Source organism: Primulina tabacum, chromosome 2 (genome assembly GCF_025594145.1).
Source record: "Primulina tabacum isolate GXHZ01 chromosome 2, ASM2559414v2, whole genome shotgun sequence".
In the NCBI taxonomy this organism is placed as follows: Eukaryota; Viridiplantae; Streptophyta; class Magnoliopsida; order Lamiales; family Gesneriaceae; genus Primulina; species Primulina tabacum.
The window spans coordinates 53,168,632-53,191,139 of NC_134551.1; the positions used below are offsets into that span (position 1 = coordinate 53,168,632).

At 36.2% G+C, this 22,508-nt stretch overlaps 2 protein-coding genes and 1 pseudogene across 5 annotated transcripts; 2 read left to right on the forward strand and 1 right to left on the reverse strand.

The window, feature by feature from the left end:
* The first annotated feature begins 1,675 nt into the window (after nt 1-1,675).
* LOC142536946 (protein SWEETIE-like) lies at nt 1,676-12,610 on the forward strand (annotated as a pseudogene).
* A 101-nt stretch (nt 12,611-12,711) lies between these two features.
* On the reverse strand, nt 12,712-17,242 carry LOC142536945 (ubiquitin receptor RAD23d-like). 4 transcript variants are annotated; one of them, XM_075642412.1, is made up of 13 exons: nt 17,095-17,242; nt 16,124-16,285; nt 15,907-15,960; nt 15,647-15,694; nt 14,728-14,801; nt 14,573-14,626; nt 14,314-14,491; nt 14,010-14,150; nt 13,833-13,898; nt 13,701-13,748; nt 13,498-13,604; nt 13,279-13,357; nt 12,712-12,944 (listed from the first exon to the last, which is right to left on the reverse strand). In XM_075642412.1, exons 1-13 carry the CDS (start codon nt 17,158-17,160, stop codon nt 12,828-12,830), a joined length of 1,194 nt encoding a protein of 397 aa, XP_075498527.1. In that variant the 5' UTR covers nt 17,161-17,242; the 3' UTR covers nt 12,712-12,827. The 4 variants fall into 4 exon arrangements, with proteins under 4 accessions (XP_075498527.1, XP_075498526.1, XP_075498529.1 ...); XM_075642411.1 differs by having other exon boundaries at nt 12,712-12,950; XM_075642414.1 differs by lacking the exon at nt 15,647-15,694.
* Nucleotides 17,243-18,705: 1,463 nt separating this feature from the next.
* On the forward strand, nt 18,706-22,112 carry LOC142538075 (cytokinin hydroxylase-like). The gene is made up of 5 exons (XM_075643519.1): nt 18,706-19,148; nt 19,245-19,471; nt 19,563-19,804; nt 19,880-20,258; nt 21,533-22,112. Exons 1-5 carry the CDS (start codon nt 18,869-18,871, stop codon nt 21,953-21,955), a joined length of 1,551 nt encoding a protein of 516 aa, XP_075499634.1. The 5' UTR covers nt 18,706-18,868; the 3' UTR covers nt 21,956-22,112.
* The last annotated feature ends 396 nt before the right edge of the window (nt 22,113-22,508 follow it).

Here is a 22,508-nt window from a genome sequence, read left to right on the forward strand (position 1 = left end):
TTGAGAAAATCAGACTTGGGTTCTTGAGAAGCTGCCTGTGGGAAGTCTACCGTTGGGTGTAAATGGTATTTACACCGAATTTAATGCAGGGGGATACTTGAAAGATACAGGCACGCCTTGTGGCCAAGGGCTTCACACAAACTACGGCATCAATTATTCAGACCTTTGCACCTGTTGCGATGATGAATACTATCCAGGTGCTGTTGTTCATTGCTGTAAATTTGGACTGGCCTCTTCAACAACTCGACGTGAAAACGCCTTCCTAAATGGAGTGTTAGAGAAGTCTTCATGGATCCTCCTCCCGATTTGAAGGTACATGTGGTAGAAGTTTGTAGTTGAAGAAGGCTTTATACGGTCTCAAGCAGTCTCCAAGAGCCTGGTTTGGAAGATTTACCCATTTGTGTTGAAACAGGCTATGTGCAGGGGCAATCCGATCACACTATGTTCACAAAGTTCTCGGGATCGAAAGTCTCGGTTTTGATTGTCTATGTGGATGACATTATTCTCACAGTGATAATATTGAGGAGATGAGTTCGTTGAAGGAAAAACTATCAAAGGAATTCGAGATCAAAGATCTAGGTGGCTTCGGTATTTTCTAGCTATGGAGTTTGCTCGGTCGAGCAAGGGCTGGCTGTTTCCCAACGCAAATACCATGGATTTGCTAAGAGAGACAGGCATGAGCGACTGTAACCCGCTGAGACTCCAATAGATGCAAATAAAAACTCGGGGACCACCACTCAGAATGCCGCAGATGTGCATCAGTATCAGAGACTTGTAGGTAAATTGATTTATCTATCTCACACTCGACCAGACATAGATCGCTGTGAGCCTAGTGAGTCAGTTTATGCACGCTCCCTCTAAGACCATCTTGAAGCCGTTAACAGAATCCTAAGGTACCTAAAGGGGTGTCCAGGAAAGGGCTTATGTTTCAAGAGAGTGAGAGCAAGAAGTTGGAAGTTTACACAGATGCTGATTGGGCTGGGTCTATTACTGACAGGAAATCAACTTCGGGCTACTGTATTTTCTTGTGGGGAACCTCGTCTATGGAGGAGTAAGAACAGAATGTTGTAGCGCGTAGCAGTGCCGAGGCCGAGTTTAGAGCTATGGCTAATGGGATATATAGGCTATTTGGTTCAACGAGTGTTACAGGACCTGAGAATTGAGGCTACTCTTCCGATTAGACTGTATTGTGACAATAAGGCAGCGATTAGCATAGCTCTAATCCGGTTCAGCACGATCGGACTAAACACATTGAAGTGGATCGACACTTCATAAAACAAAGCTAGAATGGTCTGTTTTACTCCATATGTTCTATCAACCAGCAAGCCGCTGACATCTTCACCAAGGGATTATTTAAACCGATGTTTGAGAGTTGTATAAGCAAGTTGGGCATGATAGACATTTATGCACCAACTTGAGGGGGAGTGTTAGGATAGGCAGTTTATTAGAGTTCTGGTTGTTATTCCTTTTTATCCTTTTATTGTTTTATTTTCCTTGATTTCCTCCCTGATTGTTAGGAGGTTTGTTAGTTGTTGAGTTTGTTCCTAGTTTTATGCTAGGTTTTAGTTTCTATCTGTTCTCAAATGTACTATATATGCTAGGGTTGATGATCAATAAAGTATGTGAATTTTATTCCTAAAACTTACAATATGGATACACTTTCTTGGTCTCAAAAGCTGTATATTGAAATAAAGAATATGCTGTGTGGCTTAACTGATTTTTTCCAAGGTTTGAATTATAATTTAGTAGCTTATTCTGATGACCATGTTACAGGTTTCCATCATTGATGAACAAATAGAAGAAACCTTGTTTCACATGCTGGACCAGGAGACTGATACAGAGTAAGGTTTATCAAGCATCATGTATAATATTGGTTAATATTTGTTGCACTTTATTGGGCAATGAAACATTAATTTTTTCATGCCTTTGGCTATTTGTTCCTTGTACAGAAATGAGGTTAGAATTGTTTTCCTCTGTATAGTTCCCTGAATATCTTTGATGGTTTTTTGGTTTTATTGAGGTACTTGTACCATTACAATTTTTCTTTTTTGGTTGTTGAGGATCACATGCTTCTTCTGATTTATGTATTGGAATCCCTGATGCCTATTCAATGAAACATGTCTATTAGAAAATAACTTGAAATTGTTGGCATTGAAGAAATCAATATTCATTTTACTCTTGTAATTGGAATGCGATTATTTACTTTTTCTTGGCCCAATTGAAAAATAGCCACCCATAGATATGTACCTACACTTTTTGAGTTTTATGGTTCTGTTTTAATTGTCACACTATCATAATTTAGAAATATTCTAACTTCTACATTTTCACAGGATTGGACAGTTAGCGCGTACCACTATTATGACACTGCTTTATGCTTCATGCCCTTCAAGATCATCTTGGTGGCTGTCGATATGTCGTAACATGGTTAGTTTCACCTACTAGAATACTGATAATGCAGTTTGTCTGTGCTTATAGCAAATGGATCCGTTATTCAACCATCTATAGTTAAATCTTCAAAAAGTGTGATGAGACGATATTTTTATCAAATTCATTTAGATTCTTTCTACATCATCGAGACGCAATGCAAGCAATAGCAACAATTTAGTGAATGATTCTTCAATTCTGCTGGATGGTGGTGAGAGAAGCTTGAATTTTGACGAAGATGATGAGAACATGGTGTCTAGCTCCAAAAATTCACCAATTCCAAGTTACGCTGTGGATTACGCCAGTCTTAACTTTAATAGAGATAAGCACCTCAGATACCGAACGAGAGTTTTTGCTGCCGAGTATGTGACCCGGCCTTTTATCTCATTGATTAAGCTGTTTTCCTTCATCTTTTTCAGTTATTGTGGTTTCTTTTTGCTGATTTCTCTTGCTTCGATTAAAGGTTGGTATGATTAGGTAGTGATAGCATTACAAATGTGTTGTCGTGACTCATGTGTTAGCCTTTTGACGTTTCCTGGCTGAATTGTTTCTAGTGTTTTCGAATGTCAGCAAAAACTTAATATGATTCATGATCCTCTTCCCTGAACGGATTCCCATTAGTATGTTTGAGAGGATGAGATGTGACATTCTGAATTTGAAGCGGTAAATGAGGTCAAGAGGATTAGCTGTTGGATTCTCTGCTTTGCTGTGATTAGGCTTCGAGAGTGAAGAAAATTATGATAATTAGCAGTTCAAACCAGTGAACATGTATATTGCATCGAAAGTGCGAGGATCCTCATCATTTGGGCTCAATAATTTGATTTTAAAATTACGTTCTAATTCCCTGATGTTTGACCAAATCTCAGGGGAGTGGATATATTCTCCCCTTGATTTTAATCAGTTATCTCCTGTAACAAGAAGTGTTTCAAATTATAGGTTTTTAAGAAACCTAAGATTCCAAATGCATGGAATGTATTAGGTTTTGTAGATGGTGGAATTCGTAAGTGTTATTTTCTGATATAAAGTGTATGATACACGTAAAAATGAAGATTGCAACGCGATGATACAAAAGTTAAGAAATTGTACACTGCAGCCTTTTATGCATTTTGCTGATGTTACATTGTAGGACTGATATATCATAATTAGAGGCGCTATACTAATTTTGTACACGGCAGCCTTTTATTCGTTGTGATAATGTCACGTCCTTTGACTGATATACCATGACTAAGGTGCTACACTAATGTCTGGTGTATCTTTATATTAACTGTTCAAGAAAATGATATGGTTATTTCATTTGATGATTGTCGCTTAAACATGCTTGGAATTAGGTGCCTGAATCATCTTCCGCACGCAGTTGGTGAAAATCCTGCTCACTTTGACCTCTTATTGGCAAGACAACAAACTGCTAAAAGACTTATTTCCATAGACTGGCTGGTTCTGCAATTGCAAGAGCTCATTTCCCTTGCTTACCAGGTGATGGATGTAAAACCACTGATATAACTGTGCTTAAATTTTCTGGAAAATGTCTTAGATTGTTGATATTCATCGCATCAATATTTACAGATAAACACCATTCAGTTCGAAAAAAATGGCAGCCAATTGGTGCGTCACTTCTATGCACAGTCATGGACAAGGTTGCATTTTATGTTTCTTACCTCTATATGCGAATTATTCATTTCACTCTGCAAGATTTTTTAAGCTTTTAAATTTTGAATCTTTGAGGAGACTGATCTAGTTGGAAATAAAAACTGGCTTTATTTTGACCTAAAAGTGTGGATATTTATTAATGTTGAAATAATTGCACCTGTATTTGGGCACGATATTCATGCATCTTCGCTTAATTGCATGGTGGCTGTGCAATGGGAGTTTGGCAACCCGAGGCACCAGTTTAGGTTGATATTCCACTGCTTAATGTCTCCAAATGGAGGCCACATGGTTGCTCGCTTGTTTCTGATATGAATGTCATCCAAATGCTTCTCAAAGTCAAGTGAACGACACATTGCTTGTTTGCAAGTTTAAATTCCTGATGTCTTGGTTGGCTTTCTCCTGCTTTATGCTAAATAGACATACTCCTCTTTCATTACTAAGGGTGATTTTAAGTAATTTAAAACAATTTTGACCGAGTTTATGCCCCTTTTGATTTTTAGTCATACTCCTATTTTCATAGCTAAAGGTGGCTCTTTCTTTCTCAATTCTGAATAACATTGACCATTTTTATGCTGCGTTTAACAATTATTATCATGAAATTCAATATATTTTTTGTGGATTATTAGTTTGCAGCATCTCTGGACCCTGATCTTCCAGACCACGTCCTTCTGGAACAATATCAGGTTAATTTTGCCTTCTCCGTGCAAACTTTTCCACTTAAATCTCATTTCCTGATTAAGCTCGGTCTTCCCAGAAACTTTTTGTTCGAGTCAGTGTGGTTAATTCCACAGCGCAATATACATCTTTGTTAGTGGTTGACTGATTAAAAACTGACTCACCCAGGCACCAATTGGTATCTGCAGTACGAAGTGCATTGGACTCATTGTCGAGCCCAATCCTACTGGAAGCTGGGCTGCAGCTAGCGACGAAGGTGTAAATTCAGCCATGTTTTTTCTTTGTTTACCGAGGTGAATTCACGTTCATTGATTACATACCGTGGTGTGTGATGTCCAGATGCTTACAAGTGGGATTATTAGTCGAGATCAAGTTGCCGTCAAGAGAATATTTTCATTGATTGCACGTCATTTGGATGACTTTAATTGCCTTTACTATCCATCCTATGCTGAATGGGTCTCATGCAAGGTGTAGTTTATTCAAGAAATCTTTGTAGCTCTTTGTGAGAGTTAACTTTTACAATATTCTTGGCTTCATGCCATTGATTTTGCATCAACTTTTGAAGAAAATCTGTAATGATTAAATATGAAGGTGCCTCTGCTAGATACTCATTTTTTTTCCCAATAAATTTCAGATCAAAATAAGGCTCCTGACAGTTCATGCATCTCTCAAATGCTATATGTTTACTTTTTTAAGGAAACAAGGTGATGACGTGACGAATATCTAGCACTACTTCCATTATTTTCAAAGAGTTCTAGCATTCTAGGGTCATATTGGCTCTCTCTCTTGAATGACTACTGCTATGTCCGCTTCCATCTAGATTTGGAAAATGTAAGCTTTGTATTTGGAGACTTTCCTTCTTTCATCATCTGACCTGCTTCACTGGAAGAAAAGACTACTGCAATGCGGGGAAAAAATAATTATAGCCCCTATTGAATTTTCTGTGCTTGTTTCTGTGACAACAGTGGAAACCGTTTCTTGATGGGATTCAACACCAGTTGTTTCAAATGAGTTGCAACCATGCTTAGAAGAAGCTTGGCCTATGATTCTTCAAGCATTGGTGTTGGATGCAGTGCCTGCAAATTCAAATTTGAATGGATCTGCAGCAAGTGAAAAATCAAAGGATATTCCAATTTCCAGATACAGCATGGTTGAGTTGAGAAAAGATGAATTTAATTTTCTCTGGGGCTTTTTACTTCTGATTTTATTTCAGGAGCAAGATGTTACCCCTAGTGAATATATAATACCAGTATGTTGCATCACATCCAAGTTCAAAAATGACATCCCAGTTGATGGTTCCAATTCTCAATGCTCGAAAGTATATGACATATTCTTCCCTATGTTTCAATCTATGATCAGCGAAAGATTTTTTTGCAGCGGGATATCTCACCGTGGATGCTTGTAAAGAATTATTGAAGGTGTGCATAGATGCCGGATTTCTATTTTACACCAGTTGACATTTTAAATCTACAATGTGTTGTAGCTATAGTATAAGTATGGGTTCCAGCACTTACCAATAATTATAACTGGCAAACCGTACAACCTCGAATATTTTATGTTGTGGAGCAGTCCAAACACTGTGTTTGGCCAGCTCTCCACTCTCCTAGATGGAGCAATTGTCACTCCCTATTTCCTTCGCAATAATTACACCAACTTGCAATTAATAGGAATCGAATAGGTGACACTCTTATATCGAGCATTGCCGCTTTGTAAATGAAATTGCTCTTTAAATTGTACTGTAGTTGAAGCATAACGTATCAAACACTTTCTTAATATGGGCAAGTAGCTATTCCCAATAATTACACTAACTTGCAAGTTATGGGATTCAGATATGTGGATCTTGACTCTGATACCAATTGTACGGTCAATTGCTTACTATTTTATAAATGACAACGGTATAACTTTAATCTTATAAATTGTACAGCAGACCAACACCTTGTTACAATCACTTTCCTAACAAAAACAATTGTTGTTCCCATCGATCACCTTCATGATAATTACACAAACTTGGGAATGGAATGCGTGACCTTGGCTATGATATCCATCAATCTTGTGCTTGCTTTTTTACTTAAAATTTTAGTTAGTGCTAATGGTACAACTCATATTTTTGTAGTGCTACCATTTGAACTCGCATGGCTAGGGCAATCATCTCTCCCAAACGATAAGTATCCACAATCGAATAAGAATTCTTCTCTTGTTTAGATTTTTCAATTGCTGTCAGGTAGGCTGCTGTATGTATGTTCAGAAAACAATAGAACGGTGTATTAGCCTCTTCGGTTTTTTTCTAGTTTTTGCATCTGGGGTTTCCCAATATTATTTGCGGGTAGAGAGGACAATCACATGATGCAATAAATTCCAAGTTTATCTTAGAATATGACTTATCTCTACTTTTTAATATTTTCTGCACAGAATTGTTGCATATTGTTAGACTTATAAAGAGTGCCATGCCTTTGTCTGATTTTGGTTCATTTTCTGCACCTTTTGATTTGTGTGAAGTTTCTGCATCACAAAAACAGAAACATAGGGTGGACTGTTCTGTTATATTAGAACCTGGTTATACACGTGTGCTGTGTTGAAATCTGTGTTTATCTGTAAGTGTGATATGGATGCAGGTCTTTTCGCACTTAATTTTCAGGGAAGATACATGGGATAGGCTCGGATTCTCTATCATTCTACAGGTCATGATTTGATTTCATTTTTTTTGTTTTATTTATTATTTTGGTAAATTAATCCAGCTCTCGTGAAAGATGCATACAACTCCCATAAAATGAACATAATTAATATAAATTTGACAATTTACCAGTCGATGTCAACAAATGGTTATGCGAGCACAATCTCAAGTAGGCTTATCTCTTCTTGCCATTAGGGAGAAACTAGTGCCTGGTTCTGATGCCTTGAGCTTGAGTAATGAGAATTTTATGTTTGTGGTTGCAAGTGCTTGAATCACATTAGTCAATCTTTCTTTCCTTCAACTTGAAAACTTTACTAGAGGGTTTAATAGTTTATTATCAGAACAAACAGGAGGTAGCTGGAAACTCTGCATGTTATTGTTGCAGCGGTGGGGTATTTTGTAGGGACCTTTTGGTTTTAATCCCTCGGTTCTTTGACTGGCCTTAGCAGGTCATTCAGAAATGTCCGAAAGATTTCCTTGAAGAAGAGAACTTTGCATATTTGACATCAGAATTCTGCTTGACTTCTTTTTTCAAGATTTTACCAAGGTACCTTAATCTTGTATCTGTTTTCCTGGAGATGCTATAGAAGATTCAATGGCTGATATGAAATTTGATTTTACCTTGATTTCAGTAGTGATCCTAATTCCTGTTATTCATCAAGCTGGGAGACCATTATTTCTGTCCAACTTATCACAGCTTCCACACTATTGGAACGTTTTGAACCTCGGGTAGGTTAAATCATTTATGCTGGTTCATGGCGAGTACCTCAATGACAGTCTTTGAGTAAATATTTTGTTACTTAACGTTGATGCACTGGGTTATATCATCTCATGTGGTGCTTGAATTTGGAATTCCTTTGATTACCAGCATTATCAATTGTTTGTTTATGCAGATGCAGTTAAAACTATTGATGCCTTTTCTCTTGATTGGTTTCAAGTGCATTGGAGAAGCATCAACTGAGTTATACCTTGCAAGAATATTTGACTTTGTCAAGTTTATCATTTCTTTACTAAAGGGACATGGTGAGTTTGTAGGACTTGACTTCACAAACACCAATGCATAATTTCCATCTTGTTTAAAGAAATGTTATATAAAACCAAAGCACTAATTTGGTACAGATACTATTGTTAATGATTTTCTTGCAACATGGGTCAAATACCAAATACCATTTTTATCATATATTGAGTCAATCAGAAATAGAGATGGGCAAAGACCATAAAAATACAATCATCATTTACATTGAGATAATCAGACAAAAATAAATAGATGTCTATTGTAAATCTCAGAAACTCGAAATATTTTACCGGTTTTCTTTTAAGACTTCCACTCATATTTGCCAGTTTCTAGAATGAGAAATCATTTGAAGTTACTGCAAATTAAAAGTAACAATGATGCGACCATAAATTCAGAATTTATACTGTGCGAGCCTGCGAGGTAATGTTTCATTTTTCCAACTTATGTAAGAATATTGTCAATTCTAAGTGGCAGTTTTAATAAGGAAAAGAAAGGTTTGTTATAAACGGATCCATTAACATTATTTGAGTTTGGGATTCAAACTCGTGTGTTTGTGTTTCTCAAAATATGGGAAGAATTAATGAAGTGGATTGCCCCTCAATGTTTTGTGTAATAATTAAATGCAATAACTAGCATATCTTCATTTGCAGGCTTTATATCTCTTAGAAAGTTCAACCTTTAGTTATAATTCCTTTACTAGTGAAGCTGAATATGGTTTGGACTTAAATTGTAAATTGATTCTGCTAAAAAATAGGATAGAATTCAAATTAAAATTCAATTTCTAGCAGAATCAACTCCATCAGAATGTGTATTTGTCAGTGATCCATTAGGTTTTTTCAAGTAATATGTAGAATGGGTTGTATTGATGATTCTTTTATTGCAGAAAAATCTGAACTCGTGGCTGATGGCATTACCCACTTGGCATCAATAACCAGAGCTTGTCTGAGTGCAACAGCTAGGTTCACAAAGGATTGCGTCAATGCAATTCATCAATTGGAAAATAAGAGCTTCCACTTGCGCAAAATTTTGTACTTGAAGCTTGCCTTTTCTGTGGAACAAGTTTTTTCACTTGCTTCTCTAGCTTTCGTTTTTGAAGCTCCAGGAGATAGCCAAGAAAGTAACCCTGTCCTGTTCAGAATGCTGCATCACAGCATTCAGTGCATCCAGGCCATGCTTGCTGATTCTGACATGCAGGTGGTCAAAGTCTAAGGTTTTATTCGGACAGGGACAGAAGGATTTGAAATCCATGTATTTAAATGTATATTCATTCTTTAGATTACTTACACAAAAGAAATTCAAATCAATTTACATGCTTATTCACCCTACAATTATAATATCCACAGTGAATTTCAAATCCTTGTAATATTAGAGTGATTTGAAAATCATTGTGACGATTATTTAAGTTTTTCTATTTAACTTATCTAATAATGAAAATAAATTCGAAATCATGGATTTCAAATCACTGAATCCAAATCCAACCTAATTGTGTTTTTTTTTTTTTTTTTTTTTTGAGACATTCACTTTCAAATATGAAACAAGAAGTTACTGTGCAGATTCAGGCAGTTAGTCTGCAGGTACTTAAAGTCATATTACAGAAGGAATTGGTGCAGAATCAAATACTTTCTTAATCTTTTTTGTTGGTGAGCTTGTCGGAGATTTGTTGACCATAATTCGGAATGCTTTGGAGGTTATAGTTTCATTTGGCAAAAATTAAAGTCTCATTTTCACATCACCTCGTGTGTCCAGCAATTTGATTTTGATTGCAGAAACATGTTAAAAGAGAAAGCAGTTGCTATTGCTGGGGAGTCTCTGAAAATCTTAACACTTCTGCATACCCTGTCAAAGGGTTGTGATCATCAGAAAGGTGTGATAAACCTGCTTTTGGAAGCTCTTCTCACAGTTTTTTCAGTATCACATGGTTCTCTGTCTCAGGTAATCCCAATGGCATATGGCATGCATCGCATGCTTAATATTCATTTTTCTCCTTATTGATTAGCAATTTTAATTGCAGGAAGTTCATGATTTACGAAGCATATCTATAAAAATTGTTTCACAACTTGCTCAAATTCCTAGTTCAGCAGTTTCCGTGAAGGAGATTCTATTGGCTATGCCCGCTACACAAAGACAGCAGCTTCAGGTTCTTTTCTTAGTTTTTTATTCAGGCTTTGGTATTCCTGGAATGAGTCAAAAAAGATTTTGGTTTTGTCTCCACGGTGTTGCAATCCTAGCATCATCAGTTCATGTAGGTTCGAAAAGGGATACGTGTATTGAGAGACTTAGATGACTAAAGTATACAGTGCCAGTTGAAGTAATTTTGATTTTAGTTAGAGCTTGTTGTGTAGTGTGTGCCAAGTGCTGAGTAGCTCGTCTTCTGCACTCATCTTGCACGAGACTCGTCTTAGATCAATGAATGAGAAGTGCCCGTTAAAAATAAACAGTGTGCAGGTTGTGGTATAATTGATTGGAAGGCAACAAAACAATTGTGATAAAAGCGTCACATAGCTACTGTCACCATTCTCACTCGTTTATTGTCATTATTTTCATCAGTTTTCTTCTTTGTTTATCTGATTCCTAATTGTTCTTGTTACCATTACTGTCGATATCCTAATGTTTATTGCCATTTCAACTGTTATTCATGTGAGTTCTCTTGACACTGAATGAGTTAATTTCATAGTCTACTCAGCTTAAGCTTCAAGACAATTTTATCTACAAAATAATGGTTTGTTGGTACATCAAATATTGTGTGCGCGTTATTTTTTTCTGAGTGCATGATACTTTACTGAGTTTCTAGGTGTTATTGCATCACTTTGTTTCCTGTTTGGAATCTCCAAATTTAAAATTTCCATAATTTCAATTCCATGCTTTGGGAAATTGAAGATTGAGTTCTCCTTTCAATCTCCTGCATTAAAATTTGGGGTTCCGATTTCATTCCAATGCTTTCAGGACATTATTCGAGCTTCCGTAACACAAGACCAGATCGCAAAACCAGCTGAATCCTCTGGGCCACCCTTGGTAATCAAGTTACCTTCACCAACAGAGCAAAACGAAACCAGCAGTTCCCTTCAGTTGGCCCCTCCAAAGGATTCCCCTGAGGAATCTGATAGTAACAGTTCTGCCGAAGAAGATGACGACTGGGATACATTCCAGTCATTTCCTGCCTCGAGAAATGGAACTGTTCCTACTGAAGAAAGAGCGACCTCTTGCTCAGACAGTAGTATCGTAGACTCAACTTCCCCGTCTTGTGGCAACAAGGAGATTCTCATTGCCGAAGATCAAGATCTTAATGAAGGAGCAAATGTATGTAAAGTTGCAGATAACAGCAATCAGATGGAAGAACACCATGTTACTGAAGATGGCCATAATGGTGATAACGAATCTTACAATTTGTATCAACTGAGTGATAAAATCGAGCCCAGCAATTCAGATAGCCCGGACTTGTACAATAATATTCGGTCTTATCAAGCCTGAGGTGAATTCGAGCACACAGTGACAGCCCCCAGCAATGAGAACAAACGGCTTTTATCAGATGTTACTGATATAGAAACCAAAGAAATCTACAGTGATGCATCTGATAAACATAACGCTGGAACTTCCCATTGTAACAAGCAAGGCTTGTCCGAACTTCAATCCACCGAAATTGCGATTGGAAATGATAAGCTATCTTGAGAAGACCGAAGATGACTCTTTGGTTGTCTCCACGGTGGAGCACACCAGCCAATCCAAGCCTGATCAGTTGCCTTAACCAATGGGCTACTGCTTGTTCAAATCACCGAATTTGGCGATGATTGGTAAGCAAAGCTTTAGTTTCTGGTCGTGTTGTTTTGCTGAAAGGAGGCGGCAATTTTCTTGGCTAGTTTATTTCCTAATGTTATATTTTATTTTTATTTGCATGTTCTTAATAATAATAGTCTCCCCAACCATTCATTTTTTGTGCTGCTGCCACATCCGAGTTTGTTCATGCCATTTGAGCTGATCCAAAACATGTAAAGGGAAAGCCCATCACTTTGTCAAAATAGAGGTAAATATCTCCCACATTTTCAAAGCGTATAATTTGGTAGCAAATTTTTTAGCTAAAACGCGCACGTAAAGGAATTGGGGCCGAAACTCTTGACATGATTAATTCAAATATGTAACATCTAGGACTTTCTAACTTTAGGTGAAAGAGAAGAATAACTATATTTTCCTTGGTTTCTTAGCGCATAGCGATTAATATTGTGTATATCAATCTTTAAAGTCGTTGCAGATCTCGTTTCTGAAAAGAAAATATCGACTGCATAAAAAAGTGCAACAAAAAGAAAGATTTTATACCATTAATGGTAGGAAAACTGTGTATTGTAAAAAAAAAAACCATACGGCCAGAGAGTTATTAAACGGCAAGTCGATAACGCAGCAACTTCACTCGTCAAACTCATGCATATGATCTAATAGGTAGTTAGCAGCCAGCTCGTCATTCTTGTTGCACGCAAAGAATACTTCTAATACCAAATCCCGATCAAAACCCATAGCTACAAGCTGCAGCTAGCGTTACCAAAAATGAGCAATCCACTGTGGGGTAATATAGCAACAGAAAAAGTATTGCAACTCACGAAAATGCGCCAATAACGAATTTTTCAAAGGTTCGCCAAATTCAGCAATTGTTATTGGATTTACTTTAAAAGTCACCGTCACTCAACTATATACAACAAGACGACATTTAACACTACCACATCAGATGATAGATATATCCCAGCAGCATGCAAGGAGACGAATTGAAATACAAGTGTAGTAACCAAATGATGAGATGGATTAAATGGTTACATTAAAATACATGTGATGGATAAACTTTAACTGAATAAGAAAAACTCACCCGTTCAATTGCTTCCCGCTCTTCCGATGTGAGAGTGATGGCCTGTGGCATTGCTTCAGCGAGTTGTCCTAATATGTTCCTAGAAACATCAAATGTTATAATCAGAGCTAATAAGAGAATGAGAAAGATGCTACCAATTCATGTAAATCTCACCCTTCCCCTTAGGTGGAAATATGAACGCAAAAAATGTTAAAGGTAAAGTAAATCAAGTTTTCTCACCCTTCCCCCTCGACAGGTTCATTAATGAGGCGTAGAAAGTCAGCCTGATGCTCTTGGATCATTCTCACTGGTTGTGGATTTTGTTTGCCAAGCTCTTGAAGCATAGGCTGCACACACGTAAATATACAATAAAAAGCCGTAAAGGTGATACCAGAGCATTAACATTTACTAGCCAGTATAACTAAATGGTGTAATTTAAGAACCTGCAATATTTGAGGATTGGCTTGCACCATGGCTCGCAGAGTTTGAAACTGAGAACAATAAAAAGAAGAAAACAAGATCAAGCCATTGTTCAATTTCTAATTAAAAAATGTCTAGAAAAGCATCTTCAGTACCTGTTGACTGTCGCGAAGAATTTCTAGGCTCCCGATACCTGCATTTGTGCCCATATTGGGGAGCCCCTAGTAACAGAAAGATGCAATTACTAATCTTTCCATTTTTTCTAAGGTAATATTTTTTCCTGCTCTCTCCAAAAAAGATCATATGAAATCTAAAGAGTAACAAATTACGACCTGAGGAAAAAGATCCAAAGGGTTGGCATTAGGTCCACCTGAAGGTACAGTTGGCTGCGTAGCTTGAGCTGAAGGATTCACAGGCAGCTCAGCAGCAGGTAGTTGAGCTGCAGGAGCAAGTTCTGCTTGCTCTGGAATACCCTGAGGTGACATTTTTCTCAAACAATTATAAACATGATATAGGAGGTAGAGAATATTAATTTAAGCTAACCAGAGAAATACAGTAATTTCTAACTCTCACTATCGTTTTTTGCATTCATTGCAAAGAAACAGAGTAAAATGAACAAGAATTGTGGAGACTGACAGAATAGAGGTATTCAACAGCCCTCTCTGGGTTATTAAAAGCTGCACGGAGTGCACGAACAACTGTGTCTCTATCCCAACTTCCACCGCCCATATCAAGAATATGTTGTACAGTACCCTCCAAGTTACTTCCAGCAACTAGATTTGAAGCTGCTTGACCATAAACATCAGTCATTGAGCTGTTCGAACAGAAAAATGTTGCTTTGTAATGAAAAGTTACATATCCAACCAAATATCACACAATAAACAGATCAGTTTACTCCAAAGCAGCGGTAGGTGCCGGAACAGGAGCAGATTCTGGACCTGATTGTGGACTGCAAATGCATGAAACCGAAGTTATTGATCGGAATATTGAAGTATAAAATAATTTGTTATTGCTGCATAGCTGAAACCTAAAAGAATAATATGAACTCACGACGCAACAGCAGGTGCAGGTGTCAGAGCCGCTGCTATAGGCTGAGTTGGAGGTGCATTACTTGTAGGTTGGGCCTACAAAGAGACAATTAAACAAACAAAACATATCAGCAGATTTGACATTCTCAATCCTCATCCTGTGTCATATACCTAAATTTGGAAGTAATATCTAGAACATGTGCAGACGGATGTCACAACCACTCAAAACTTAAAGAAAACATAGATATAATATTTGGAAATTAAGCAAGTACAGTTGTTCATTTAAGCTGACTGGAGATCTTACATGGTACAGATTCGTTAATTTTTTTCCTTTTTGGCGATGTTTATTTTATAGATATCGTCTTCACCTTCTATGCATTCATTCCAACTGCACCTGCTTGTGCAGGAGTTGTGTTAAACTATTTTTAGTTAGCTTCAATGAACAACCATGGCTTATTAATTGCACATTCACCGACATAACTTACCATCGTGATACCTCCCCCAACAGAGAGGCAACATATATTGTATGCTTCAAACTTTTGGAACTACTGCAGGGTTTTCATTGATTTTTTTGGTGTTGTATACATTTTTTCGTGAATTTATTTTTAGTGGTGATCCTTTTGTTATCTTCATGTGATGTTAAAACGTGTCAGTTTCCGGACTTCATTTTCTCCAATGGTTGCTACTAAGTTCAAATCATGGAAGTATGTTAAGAAAAATAATATCTCATCGTGATCATCCCACTTACCCTTGAATAATTAGTTCAACATTTAAATACTCTCCAAAAAAAAAAAACAAATAAACAAGCAAAATGTAATTTCTTGATATACAGATGTTTAAAGATATCAATCATGAGAAAATAATTAACTTAAAAATATGCAAACATGTTTGTTAAACTACGGTAAGATAAAACAGGGAAACATAGGGATGGATAATCTCACTGTGCTTGCTGGTGCAGCAGATATAGTTGAAGCTCCACTTGCTGATGCCTTGTTTTACAAAAAATTAGCAAACTTGTTTGTTAAACTACGTTAAGACAAAAAAGGGAAAATTAGGGATGGATAAGCTCATTGTGCTTGCTGGTGCAGCAGATGTAATTGAAGCTACACTTGATGATGCCTTGTTTTACAAAAGATATGCAAACCAGTTTGTTAAACCACGCTAAGACAAAACAGGGAAAAATAGGGATGGATAAACTCACTGTGCTTGGTGGTGCCGCAGATGTAGTTGAAGCTCCACTTGATGATGCCTTATTCTACAAAATTTCCCGTTTGCATATGGTCAATAATTAAAAAAAAATTGCTGTTTCGTTGGCATTAAAATGCATTCCAGCATCTAGGTTTTGCAGGAGACAGACACTAAAAAGAGTAAATAAGTACTAGCTTTACTGCTTCTCCAGAGGAAAGGATAGTAATTACCTTGGCCAATATAATTACAACAAAACTTTTTTCAGCAACTTTGTTCTCTTCCAGTGTAGTGTCATCCTTAAGAACTTTCCCTTGATGAATAAGCATCTGTTGAGAAGCTGGATAGGAGTCAGAACCCTGAACTTTCTCAATATTTTTCTTCACATCCACCACCTGAAAAACAAATAATTTTAAGAATATACGGACTATGAACATAGAACAGGGGAAAAAACAGACCATCGATACTAAGAAACTCTATCAAGTCCAAAGGAAACCTTCTCTTATTCACTATAAAACAGCAAGGCCATAGCTAGCCATATTTGTGATTGATATTTGATTTTTAGTGTGATGTATTAGAATACGTGCAGAGCGGATTAAATAGAAGTCCAGAAACAAATATACACAATAAAGGGGGTAATGAAAAATACTACTTATGCACAGAGAAGTTTAAACTGATACCAAATTTACCGTATAATTTTACCCCATGAATTGGAGCAACTTATCATGATTCCAAGAGAAGTTATCCAAAAACATTTTTGCAACAAGCAATAACAGGGTTCAAACTCATGGCTACAAGTAAGGCATTAGATAGGAAATCCACATCTAGAACAATTGAATTCCATTGATGAATGCAACTGCATTCTTGCCCTTCCCAATATAAGAAAATGCCCATCTCATAACAGATGGCTAAAAAATTGAGCGGCTTTTAAATAACTGCTAAAGCAACCAACAATAATCGGGTAATTAACACCAGCTTATTCCCCATCCCCAACAAAATAATGGACTCTTGATAAGCACCTTGCACATACAATCTCGAACGCCATGAGTGAAAATCACCTCTCACAAAAGGCGCCAATCAAGAACCCTAATTGCTCTCCAATAACAAAATCCATTGGAATTCAAGCAGAAATCACACATACAATCATGTGTGTACTAATTTACGCATCTCAGAGCGACAGACAGGGAAGAAGATAAATCCATACGGTATCTTCAGGTTTCACTTCGATCTCGAAGTAGGAGCCCTTCAAAGTCTTCACAAAAATCTTCATCTCCCGCCTTCCAATACGTCAGTACGGTCCCAGAAACAACTGCTACAGCTTATATAGAAGAGGAGCTAATGATTTTGTAACATGGCGGTGACTAATTGGTATTGTAAAACACAGTAGCTGATCGACACGTGTTAAAAATAATATAAAAAATTTGGCGTAACCCGAACCAAGCATTTGAATTTACTATTTTTTTACTTGGACGTCGCTGCTGTTGGGTACCCGAACTGATTGAAAAAATATATATTTAGCAAAAAAAGTAGGTTTTTTGTGAGACGGTGTCACGAATCTTTTATCGGTAGGACGTATTAACTTTACCGATATTTACAATAAAAAGTAATACTATTAGTATAAAAAATAATATTTTTTCATGGATTACATAAATAAGATATTCATCTCACAAAATATGATCCATAAAATCGTGTCACATGCGTTTTTGTCTAGCAAAGAACATCACATCAGAAGAGATGAATCTCTTTGATCTACGGATTTGGATTTGAATCATAGAGATTTCAAATACATTGTTGACCAATTCATTCATAAAAATAGATAGATAAATGAGTGGTTCAAACTGGACTTGGAAAAGTAAATTGAGGTTTTAATTGGGCTCAATAAGAATTTTGGCCTTTCTCCAGATGGTAGTACTGAAACCTACGAGCCCATCATTAGAATACGCAAATAAATTATTCGTTTTAAAGATAATAAAAAAAAACTAACTTAAATTATACATAATTTGATTAATCGTGTTACCAAAACTATTTTCCTGTCAATAATTTATATTAAATCGTCGACTAAAATATGAAAAGGAAAATTTAAATTTATTTCAGAAATTTTACACGTTTAAAGTATATTTTTCGTCTCCTATGAATTTTCAATTTTTCATGTATGCGAATTAATATTTAAAAGAAGCGATCGTAAAGTCTGCTTAAGTGGCGCTTAATATCATATAATCTTGCTTAAGATTTAATACACTCAAGCTAGATTAAGCAACCGTAAAAAGGCAAGATTTCATTTATGTTTTGAATATATATGTTTATAAACATGTATATAAATATTAAATACACATTTAATCTTGTTTAAGCTTTAATACACTTGAGCTTGATTAAAAAACCACTTTTTTAGAAACAAGATTTCATTTTTTTTTTTGAATTAATGTGTTTATAAATATGTATATGAATATTAATTAATTTTAAAAGTCCACTTAAGCGACGCTATATATATATATATATATATATATACTAGCGACTGAGGCACATGCGTCGTTTGTAATATAAAATTAAATATTTGAAATATTTTCATACATATTGTTATGCATTACGAAACATCTTTTTTTTTTAACTTTAATTTCAATAAAAAAATATAATAATATCATGGTAGAAAAAAAAAATTTTTTTTGTTTTAAGAAAAAGATAAAAAAAAAATAAATTTTGACGTCCTCTTCGAACCATTTTTTTAAAAAAAATACTAGTAAACTGAAAATAATATAATGATCATTATGGCTCAAAGTTTTCACTAAACAAATTAGCTTTAATTGTCCCATCTCTTCAAAGTGCCCCATATCCTATCATTGGCACTATAAGTACACACTTCCCCCACACCCCATTGCAACCGAACAAAAACCCCCCACACCCATCCTCATTCTTTCGGTTAGCGCACAAATTACAGAGTGTTTCTCCCATATCCTCTGTGTGTTTTTAATCCATCTTCCACCATGGAATTGGTGGTTTTAATGGCCATATTCATATTAAGCCTCTATTTCCTCCTAAAAGTTATTTACGAAACTATATCATGTTACTACATAACCCCGAGAAGAATCAGGAAAATCATGGAAAAACAGGGCGTGCACGGCCCAAAACCCCGGTTCCTAGTCGGCAACATCTTGGAGCTGGCTTCTATGGTCGCAAAATCGACCTCCCACGACATGGATTCGATCAACCACGATATCGTGGGACGTCTCCTACCTCATTTTGTTTCTTGGTCCCAGTCATATGGTAACTTCATTTAATGAAATTATGGAGATATGTTACATGTACGCGGTTATGTTTTCTACGTGATCAAGATTCGTGATGGTGCATATTTTTTTGTAGGGAAGAGATTTATATATTGGAACGGGATTGAGCCCAGGATGTGCTTAACCGAATCCGAACTTATCAAAGAACTTCTATCTAAATACAGCACAATTTCCGGGAAATCATGGCTGCAACAACAGGGTTCCAAGCATTTTATCGGGCACGGTTTGTTAATGGCGAATGGGGACGATTGGTACCATCAACGACATATAGTGGCACCGGCATTCACGGGAGACAAGCTAAAGGTATACTTGTTTTATATATATTGATCAATAGTATGTCGAGAAATGTCAAATGTCAATATTAATATATTTAGTTTTAACAAAATGTGGGCAGAGCTACGCAGGTTACATGGTGGAATGCACTAAACATATGCTGCAGTCACTGGAGAATGAAGTAAAGAATGGCCGAACAGATTTCGAGATAGGCGAACACATGAGCCGACTAACGGCTGAAATCATTTCAAGGACTGAATTTGATTGCAACTATGAAAAGGGGAAGCAAATATTTCACCTGTTAACAGTTTTGCAGCATCTTTGTGCTCAAGCAAGCCGCCATTTGTGCTTCCCTGGAAGCCGGTACGCAACTATCATGTTCAAACATAAAACTTTTCTTTTGAAAGTATAAGGATATTGAAAATTGGCTGCGTACAGGTTTTTCCCAAGCAAATACAACAGAGAAATAAAATCACTGAAACTGGAGGTGGAAAGGCTGTTAATGGAGATAATACAGAGTCGAAAAGACTGCGTAGAAATAGGGCGAAGCGGGTCACATGGGAACGATTTGCTCGGAATTTTACTCAATGAAATGCAGAAGAAGAGGAGCAATGGGTTCAGTTTGAATTTACAAGTAATAATGGATGAGTGCAAGACTTTCTTTTTTGCCGGGCATGAGACCACAGCTCTGTTGCTGACTTGGACAGTGATGTTGCTTGCGAGCAATCAGGACTGGCAGGAGAAAGTGCGTGCGGAGGTCAGACAAGTCTGTGGCAGTGGTGCGCCGTCTGTCGATCAGCTCTCGAAGCTTACTATGGTGAGTATTGCTCGCACCTTACTCTCAGTCCTTTTCCCCCTTTTCTTGTTTCTTTTAAAAATATCAACAAAATGTTTTTTGAGTAGTTTGATTAAATTGTTGATTGATAACAAATTTCAAAAAAAATCACAACACGTGAATGAAATGTTATCACATGCAACTGTTGTGTAGAAACAAGTTAAATGATAGGATACTCGGATTATAGGAAGAAGAGAAATTATTCATTAATATTTCAAATAATATGTATAATCACAATAAATATTAATTAATAATTCAATTTGACCTTTTGAATAACTATAACTACTCTTGAAATTCTGATTTTTTAATGTGATCAAAATCATTACTTATAATTGGAATTTGTGATCATGTTCATTTGGTTAGAAACACCTGAAAAGTCCAAAAATCGTTATTTAAAATTGAGCAATTCTAAAGTTTTTGTCTAATCATTCCATCCAAATAACCCGTATAATAAAATAATTTTCTTTGTCGAGATTATAAAATATATATTATTATTCGTATGCATGTCGCAACAAACATTTGCATCACATGAGCTGGATTTCTATGATCACTTAACTCGATCTGGGAATAGTTGTAAATTATATATAGTAAAATTAAAAAATATTCCTATTTATTATGGTAACTACTGATTTCTTACAAATTTATATATTTTCATGTGATCGCATCAAGGGTTGTGCGTGATTCTATGCCACGTGAAGAAGATCGTAAAGTGTAAGGTTCTAGTGAATCAAAAGTTTTGAATCGAGGATCGAAAATATTTTAAAAAGAGAATTCTGTATACATAAAATATTAGTTAAGTCAAAAGTAGTGTAGTGAAAGAACTGTACTAAAATTTTCTATATTTAATTAAGAGGTACAAAAACAAATATTTGTTAAGCGTGTGCCTATATATATATAGTTTTATTATACTGTCCATCAGTCATATTCACCTCTGTGCGTCAATGATAATTTAATAGATGAGTGTCATCTCATTATAAGTACGATTGGTGGACAGAATAATAAAATTACACATATACCTCATCTCAACCCTAGTAAAAAAAAAAAACTGAACGGGGTTCTGCAATTTTGGATTGTCTGCAACTCATAATTATTGTTAGTTTAGGTAAATAGAGCTACTTGTTATGATGATTTTTTTTTTGGGATACGTACTGGATATCATATACAGTGTCACCGCTCATTTTTTTCTGAAAATTTTGGATTTTGGTGCACAAAGATATACTAAAATGCCGGCCAATGACATTTTTTCCCCACTGCAGTTGAGCATGGTGATAAATGAATCACTTAGGCTGTATCCACCAGCGTCGGTTCTTCCACGAATGGCATTTGAAGACATCAAGCTAGGTGATCTTCGCATCCCAAAGGGTCTCTCGATATGGATCCCAATGCTTGCCATTCACCATAGTGAAGAGATATGGGGCAAAGATGTAAACGAGTTCAATCCCGCTAGATTTGCATCGAAGTCGTTCGCCACGGGTCGGCATTTCATCCCTTTTGCCGCGGGTCCAAGAAATTGTGTAGGTCAATCTTTTGCCCTGATGGAAGCCAAGATCATATTAGCCATGTTGATCTCCAGATTCAGTTTTGATATATCGGAAAATTACCGTCACGCTCCCGTGGTGGTTCTCACAATAAAACCCAAGTACGGGGTTCAAGTCCGTTTGACACCCTTAAGCCCGTGACAAATTTTGTGATGAGATCCTTTAAAAAAAAAATTATTTTGGGTTTTTTAAGGTTGAGATTGAAGAGTATTAGTATAATGGTTTTGTTTTGTAACTATATATATATATATATATACACACACGCTGAGATAGAGATGGAGGGATTTGATAATGTGTCTCCATTGATACGATAAAAAAATTTCAGTGCACTTTGAATAGTTTATTCGATTTGCTTTTGGGCATACCGGCTTTTATATGTAAATAAAAGTTAAAGATTAAAAATTTGTGCGAAATCGTTTCACGGATCGTATTTTATGAGACGGTCTCACGAGTCGTATTTTGTGAGACGGATCTCTTATTTGGGTCATCAATGAAAAATTATATTTTTTATGTTAAGAGTATTATTTTTTATTGTGAATATCGATAGGGTTGATCCTTCTCACAGATAAAGATTCATGAGACTGTCTCACAAGAGACATATTCAAGTTAAAAGAGAGGCCAACTTATCACATTTTAAAATTAATATTTTAAATAAAAAAATTTAGACCTAAAATGTTTATTCGAAAAATATATA